This window comes from Plectropomus leopardus, chromosome 23 (genome assembly GCF_008729295.1).
Source record: "Plectropomus leopardus isolate mb chromosome 23, YSFRI_Pleo_2.0, whole genome shotgun sequence".
Classification (NCBI taxonomy): domain Eukaryota; kingdom Metazoa; phylum Chordata; class Actinopteri; order Perciformes; family Serranidae; genus Plectropomus; species Plectropomus leopardus.
Window position 1 is genome coordinate 17,566,098 of NC_056485.1, and position 8,110 is coordinate 17,574,207.

The following is an 8,110-nucleotide window of genomic DNA, read 5'->3' on the forward strand; positions in this document are numbered from 1 at the left end:
TTATTAAATTGCTTTGAATATTTTAATATTTATGTTTTAAAATGAACTGATGTTTACTAAACTCAGACATTTATCCCTGACTGTTAAAAGGTAAGGGGAGTCTTCACACACTCACATATAAATGCAACCACAAAAAAGAGAATATAATTTGTCCTTCACCTTAATTATCTAAAATAATGCATTACTAGACTAAAACCCTGTAAATAACCAGTTACTGCACAATCCACATTGTTCCACATAAGGCAAATAATAATTAAATATCTTAGGTGTAAGTACGGCTAATTTAATTGAAATAATAATACTATAGGATAGATTTAAGTATCTCAAATGTTCGTTTGCCACAGAGCTTATTTTCTGCAATGATTTAAAAACCAATTGAAAAATCACATTGGCTTTTTGATGACGAAACAAGGGCTCTGATAGCTCCTGCTGGCTAACAACAGCTGTTTTCAGCAAATAAAATGAGTTGGTGTCAGCATATGAGCTAATGCAAGCTAACAGAGCTAATCAAATTAGTTGTTGTGAGACAAAATTCTCAGAAAAAATGAGTAAACCTTCTTTCGTGTACCTCCGTAAAACACGTGACCCATTGTTGTAAACTATTGTCATTGTAAACCCACTTCAGTTATAATTGTTAGACGCATTTGTGCTGTACTGGCATGGAAAACTTGATAGGTATAGTCCCAGAAATAAGGGGTGCAGAGCTTAACAAACAGTCAACTATTTCAATAATCTGCTTTTACCAGATTAACGATTGTCATCGTCAAGTTTTGGAACGGGGCCACTGAGTGGTGCTCTATCCCTGCACTGCGTGACGCCGTCATGAGCCCGCCGTCGGGTTAAGGTTGGGCCAGGTGCTCCAGCGCCTCTCCCTCGCAGCGCATACAGTGGTAGCCCATGGTAGTCGTGATGTTGAAGCTTCCCTGCTTGATGTAAAAGTCCATAGAGGATTTGTTCCAGTCCAGGACGGTGAAGTTGAGCTGGTTGCAGCCGGCAGCCAGGCCGAGCTATAAGAGCGGGGAGACAGACACGAGCGCTGATGTGTGGGAATGCGTAATGTGTAAATGCATGCACGCTCCAAGAGATATGTATTATTTGACCTCCTCAAAGGTCAGTTTTGGTCATTTTTAAAGAAAAAAACTGCAAAATGATGTGAAATACAAGAGGCTTTCCTTTTAGTCCAAGTTAAACTAGTCAAGTTGGTGAAATTTTGATGTTTTGTAAAGTAAATATATTATATTATATTTTGCTTTCTGTTGGCTTTGCTGATGCACAGCCGACCAGCTGCATTAACATTTGGAAACATAACACCCATTTCAGTGTACAACCCAGTGCAGTAAGCTGAAGAGTAGCTAAATTTAAACCTGTCAAAAATATTCTCAGCGGTCCCTCGTTCAGCGTATATAGTACATTTCCTGTACAGTCACAGTTAAAGTATGTATTACTGTTTTTACTCACCTGAGCGACTTTGCTCATCAGTGCTTTGCCAATGCCCTTCCCTGAAAGTCAGACACCACAAATTACTTCAGACTTCTTTTTTCCTCCAGACAATGTGCATTTTCTCAACACTATACCGTACCTCTGAACTCAGGCATCACGTACAAGTCCTCCATATAAACGGCTCTGCCCGACCACGAGCTGTAGGAATAGAAGTAAAGTGCATATCCGATCTTCGTATGACCTAAAAACACAAAAAAGAAATGTCAAATCAGTGCACCAGGGAGTGGTAGAGAGCAGGTTATTTGAGTTACAGCCATCAACTTTTATAGGAAACTGGATTATTCGTTCTGTCAGTCATTTTCTCCTAAATTAGCTACTCTGCCTTCATCCAGGAATAAAGGAGATGTTAAGTGACGGTTTTATCATTTTTGGATTGATTTCAGTGGCCAGTAATATTACATAAGTGAAGTTATGATTAATAATCCAGTACTTTATGGCAAACAGGATCTCACAGACACTGACTGGGTGCAGCCCGGCATGTTTGGACAATTTTGAGATTTGGGCGTGATAATAGGGAAAGAATGTCGCCGGTATCATTCAGCAGGGGCGATCATTTCAAGCTTCAAACCTAACCTTTAGACTGAAGTGTTAACACGTTAAGATAAAAAACAAGATAATCCTTTATTATACTCCTTCAATAGTCCCACAACGAGGAAAAGTCAAACTCCTTGTTTGCTATTTAAAGCCACTGTTTAAGATTTAAAGTGTTTACACTGCTTGTTTACAACAGTTTTTGTCTATTTGTGTTTGTACAAGTCACCCGTTTGTTTTTCTTTGCACCACATGCCTTTTAGTGTCAGAAAAAAAGAGATTCAACAGTGAATTTGTTGTCCAACAAAGCAGAAAAATCGAGGGATTATACGTTTTGGTTGTTCGTATTGCTGTAATTTGTTCATTGCTGGTAGGACTGCAATACGGGCTGAAAATGATAGTGGATATTTTTAGGCTATGTCTCTCTATACATGATATATATCTCTATTTTTAAGTCTTCTCAAAAGCACTTTATTAATGCTGGAACTGGGAGACAGAATAGAACATTTTTTTAACTATTTATTAATTATTTTATTTATGACCAGGTTGAGAAAGTTGCATCTCTTTACTGTAATGCAACCTTTATAATAAGGAAAAAAACATTTATTTCCATATCACGATATAACAATATCCAATATCGAAGACGATATATAGCGATACGAGATAATATCTTTAAATTGCCCATCCGTAAATGCTGGTCGTAGTTTTCATTATGACAAAAACAAGATAGCATCTTTTTAACAGGTAGAAATCACCACCTATTTTTTGCCTTTTTCTTAATTTCTATCTTGCATATTAGGCTGATTCTATGCATATATAAGTTGACGGAGAAGCCGTTTGGCTATGAACGTGTTTGATTATCGGCCTGGAGGTGGTAAAGTCAAACACACACAGACAGGCGGTCGCTCCTCAGTGTGGAGTCGGATATCAGAGGTCTGCAGACAGCAGTGACTGTATGGAAAAAGCACTGTGTCATGGAAGAAAAGGGCCCAGCTGGGCAGCAGAGCGTATGTTAATGTTCTCGTTGCTGTATTCTGAGGAAAAGCAGTGTGTTAGAGTTGTTATATAAGTGCTGTGTGACGAGAGAGGTCACTTCGGCAGCGTGCCGTCACATTAGGTAACAGAGCTAATAAATGTAGACTGACGGACCTGGTGACTGTCTGACAGAAAGTGTTAAATTCAGCAGCTCTAAAGTACATTTATGAACTCATAATTTAAGAAAAGGTTATTTAGAAGAGTTGACTTGGTTGTTTTATTCATCAAAATTTTAGTAAATTAGTAGTGATAAAGCAAAGATCTTACTTATTAGTGATGTATGAAATTTTTTTTAAAAAAAAGCAATTAAGTTCAAATGTTTTTACTTATCAAGCACACAGTATCACCTTTCCACTCTTTTCCATGCAAACTTTCCATCATAGATTTATGCAAAATTTAAGTGATATTTTCGAAATATCGATAAAACACAATTGTGAGATGACTGTGTTTGACTGCTTTTTGGTGCACCCTCACTGCTCTATCAGCTGTTTTTATCCAAAAAAAAGAAAGACTAGGTTGTCTTATAACCAGTGAACATTGTGGAACATTTAGCTGCTAAAGACAAATATGTTTCCTTTAAGAGTTGGTGGAGACCAAAAAAAGAGCTAAAAGAGAGAGAAAATTGGATTTACATTTCACCGGCCAGCAGAAACACAACTTTAAATGTATTAATCTTTTGCTCCATATTTGTTTAAATAATCCTGATGATTGATTAAGCAATCATTTGTTGACAAGTTTGCCAGTATAAACTTTATAAGGCAAAATGTTAATGTGAAATTTGTTTTAGCTTAAAAAGGTTAGTGTCCAGGCTGCCTCAAGATTTAAAGTCGACTGAATTTGAGATAATTTTGTAATGATTCAACTTGTCTGTTAAATTTATTCAACTCGAGAATTTAGAGCAGCCAGGGCACTACTTTTTTAACTTTAAACAGTGTATTTTTACAGAGTAGTGTATGACTTTCTGCGTCTGAGCGAGAGGCACTTGAGGGTAGATAGGAGCTAAAAGAGCTTTGCATGTGTTGAAAACTCAGATAACGAAGAAAAAACAGACTTTTGGACTCAAAGTGAGATTGAGTGGCTTCAAAGGCCAGACTGCACAAACTGCCTCAACAACCTTAGAGACCACAAATGTCACTTCTGGGTAAACAGTTTCTTTAAGAGATTCCTGCATATTACAACTTTCTCTCCTCTTGATTTCACAAAAACACATTGATCAAACAGCAACCAAACAAACCTAAATGGTTATTTTTTCTTCCTAGCTACAGTTCAGATTTATCTTTTTGAGCTAACCCTCCCGTTAAATAGTCAATCTTTGGGGTTAAGGATGAGACAAAATAATAGTATTCCCATTTAATTCATGAACCACGGGTAAAGCTAAAACTCAAATAAAACCTGAGCAAAGTGGGTAGAAGGCAATGAGCAACTTGCAAAACATGGCTCAAAATTTGCAGAAATTAAAAAAAAAAAGGTAACAAGTAAATGACCTGAAAATAAGCACCAAAAAAAAAAGAAAATTTGGAGAAAAAAAGTGCATAGATTTTTTATTTCTGTAAAATCTACTATAAAAGTATATGGTTATGATAATTATGAGTATAGTTTTTAGCATTTTAACATAGACACATTTAACATCCTCATGTTTCCAAAAGAAATCAATTTGCTCAGGTTTTGCGGGTTAAATATGAAAAATGATGACAATCCAGGTTCCAAGGGGTTAAAGGGACAATCAGGTCTGACTTGTAGTGCAGGAAAAATGCTGATGCTTTGTCATTTTTGTGCAAACAGTTTAAATGATGTCGTTCTTCTGGTCACAGTCCAAACAGTGAGGTCATAACGGACGTGTTCCTTTAGAGAGCTGATTAAACTACCTGCTGATACATCGATCACTGGCTGCATGGTAGCAGAAGTGTAGCTTTATAACACTTATCTTTTAGTTTGTATGAAACTATAGGTATGCATCTACATACAAATGATTGTTTGCTAATTTGTGATAGTGAAGTAAACAGTGTCACTGATGGTTCTCCCCTCACCGTCTTTGGTTTTGTGCTGTTCGGGCACCTCAGCGACGATCCCATGAAAGAACGGGTTCTTGGAGAAGCCGTCCTGCTCCAAGTCTGCACACAAAATAGAAAAAAACATACTGTATATGTGATATTCTTGTGATGGTTTTCCCTGAAATTCACGTCATATATTTCATGATGTTCTTAAGGTCTGAAACTGCTGTAACAAGTTGGCAAATCTGTGGATTATCTTGAGTAACCAGGTCATGATTTCTGGAGAGAGACATTGCTGTTGAGTTTTTCAGTGTATTTAGATGTAGTGTATCGAGATTTAAAAATACTACCGCACAGGGTTCCCGCCGATCCTTAAAAAGTATTAAATGGCATTGAAGTCATCAATGATAATACAGTAAGGTCACAGTCTTTCTTTTTGGATGTGTTTCACTCTAAAAAGGGCTGTCTTTGGCGTTGATAATCTAATTTTTTTTCTGGACCAAGAGAGAAAGTCATGTTTATGTTACAATAAAAAAAAAAAACTGGGCAAAATAAAAAATTTAATTAGAAAATTGGTCTTAAACTTAATTCTGAGTGGCATTAAAAATCTTAAAATGTCTAAAATCTAGCATGCTTTAAACTGCAGGAACCCTGCAACAGGTAAGAGGAAAAATATGCATTTTTTTTTATTTAGGAGTAAACTGCCCCTTTACGTGTATTTCATTTTTGTAGCTTCTAATATTGCAAAAATGTAACAGTTTAATTTTATATCAAAAAAACGAAAGAATATGTTCTTTTAAAGTGCAGTTTTCTGCTGAAATTAACTCAAAATTTAACTCAATTAACTCAAAAAAAATCCCTGTATGCAATACTTCACCATATGTTTAGATGCATAAATAGACATTGCAATAACAATTGAACGCCATAGTCCCTATATTGAGCATAATTTTAGATTGTTTTTTTTTTTTTAATGAAGGTCAAATAAGGTCAAAGTATATAACGGTACATTTACAGTAATTTTTAGCTGAATATTTTTTGGGGAACAGCTGTTAATACAGTACCTCTCTGTGTGATTTTCACATGTTCTGAGACTTTCTCATATTCAGCCAACTCCTGTAAAAAAAAAACACACACACACACACACACACAAATATAATCAGTATTGATCTGTTTTTACTATTTCTGAAACACCACAATTCTTTAACCTAGAAATGTCCGTTATCCTGCGGCCTTATTTGCACTGAAACTAACATCTGGTGTGCGCGCGCGCTCTAAGAAAACATCCAATAATATCTCAATAATCTAATAATCGCTGCATCCTGTATATCTGAAGCATGTATTGACGTAATTCAATGAATCACAGGCTACTAAACGTCTTCCGTGTCACATCCAGCTGCGCTGCACGTGTCCTCTCACCATGATCATCCGCGCGATGTCCTTGCAGTCCTCCACATTGGCCGCGCGGATAGAGAAGTCCATGTTGTCGCGTGGGTCTGATGATGTGATGCTCACAGTGCGTGGTAGTCTTCCGGTGGATCCTGACGGATGTAACGCCAAAAAACCGACTGTGGAGGTCTGAAGCTGAGGTCCGAAAACACGGGCTGCGAGCGCTCCCCTCCTCCAGGAAGTGACGGGGTCGCCAAACCAGCAGCTCCCCGTGTGGACTAACAGGCGCATTATCGGATCACAAAACATCCTGTAGAAAAGCTTTAGAAACTTCAGCTGCTAACCATTTGGGATTTATCACAGTCCTGCATCCCAGAAAATGTTCGGATTTTAGAAAACTTACATTTCTGATTTTGAAACTGAATTAGGAAAGAAAATTAATTTGAGTGGCATAATTTGATTTTTTTTTTTTTTTAATATTTTGACATTCATAATTTGAATTTGTACTTTTAACTTGAATCATTTTTGGGAACAAAAGTATTTAATGTAAATAAATATATAAATAAAGCTAGGGATGATATATAAGCTGCCTTTGTAAAAACCTTCAGAATAAAGGTAGGATTATAAATTGAAAATCTTATGTACTAGAGTGCTGCTGGAGTGGAAACTTTTTGGCTCAAAGTATTAAAAATATTCAATTTGAGAAAACAGCCTTTAAAGATATGAATTGTAAAATTTTAAAAATTTTTATAGATTGAAAAAATGACCAGGGTAAAAAAAATAATAACTATGAGATATGATTTACATTAAGATGGTTATTTTTTTGAATAACCAGTTTTCTGAAATTTAGGTTTGAATATGCAAAAGAGGCATTATTTAATTAAACATACATTAAATTTGTATTCCAAGAACATAAATGTGAACTGAAATAAACTCCTAAATGTGAATTTTTCTGACTATTTTTCTCTACTAGTCATAATAGTTATGGAGTCAAAATAACCTGCATGTCTCACCTTAAAACTGTGAATTTGGCTTCTGAACCTGATAAACAAAATTCCTGAGAGCTGAGCCCTTTGGTTTAGGTCACTAACACATGGAGTTTCTTCAGGATAAACCTACATTTCTGTAAAATACTTTAGTTCTGTGGGATGTTATAAACACTGCAGCCTCTGGGGGGCGCTATAAGGTGTTGGACTGATGGTGTTCAGTCTTTTTGCAGTTCTGATAAATGTGTTCATGTCTGTGGGATCAGTAGCAGAAATAGTTCACTTCCTGCATCACAAAGGCTGAAACACTTTATTCCCAGGAGCATCATTTTATACTTTAAATGCCATTTTCGCTTCATACAAAATACTATATATATTAGTACATATTTATACTAGAGTCTGTGTGTCTGTGTGGGTTATTGTGTTTGGGTGGAGGGCTGTTTCATCATACTCTATGAGATTTATAAGGGTGTTAATCTCTTCCAAAAATAATATAACTAAAAAAAAAAACAGTTAAATTTCACAGCAGGTGTCACTACTGGAGAGGCTATATTTCGTTTAAGCTGCCTGTGATGACGCACATTGTGGAAATGTCAGCATACTGTGAACTTAAGCGCCAAAAATAAGAATGATCTCATGAATTTAGTGTTTCAGACAGACATAACGGTAAGTCCCAAACAT

General features: G+C 36.2%; 1 protein-coding gene across 1 annotated transcript; it reads right to left on the bottom strand.

Moving 5' to 3' along the window:
- Positions 1–488: 488 nt before the first annotated feature.
- sat2a.1 (spermidine/spermine N1-acetyltransferase family member 2a, tandem duplicate 1) lies at positions 489–6,712 on the bottom strand. Its single transcript, XM_042512209.1, has 6 exons — positions 6,474–6,712; positions 6,119–6,170; positions 5,094–5,177; positions 1,580–1,681; positions 1,459–1,499; positions 489–1,007 (listed from the first exon to the last, which is right to left on the bottom strand). The coding sequence occupies exons 1-6, from the start codon at positions 6,534–6,536 to the stop codon at positions 840–842; spliced, it is 510 nt and encodes a 169-aa protein (XP_042368143.1). The 5' UTR covers positions 6,537–6,712; the 3' UTR covers positions 489–839.
- Between the last annotated feature and the right edge of the window lie 1,398 nt (positions 6,713–8,110).

Excerpts from the sequence above, each read along its gene's own strand:
- sat2a.1 (XM_042512209.1), bottom strand. The coding sequence starts at position 6,536 with ATGGACTTCTCTATCCGCGCGGCCAATGTGGAGGACTGCAAGGACATC. Across the intron at positions 1,500-1,579 it reads CGTGATGCCTGAGTTCAGAG|GGAAGGGCATTGGCAAAGCA; the intron begins GTACGGTATAGT and ends TCTGACTTTCAG. Across the intron at positions 1,008-1,458 it reads TGATGAGCAAAGTCGCTCAG|CTCGGCCTGGCTGCCGGCTG; the intron begins GTGAGTAAAAAC and ends CCGCTCTTATAG.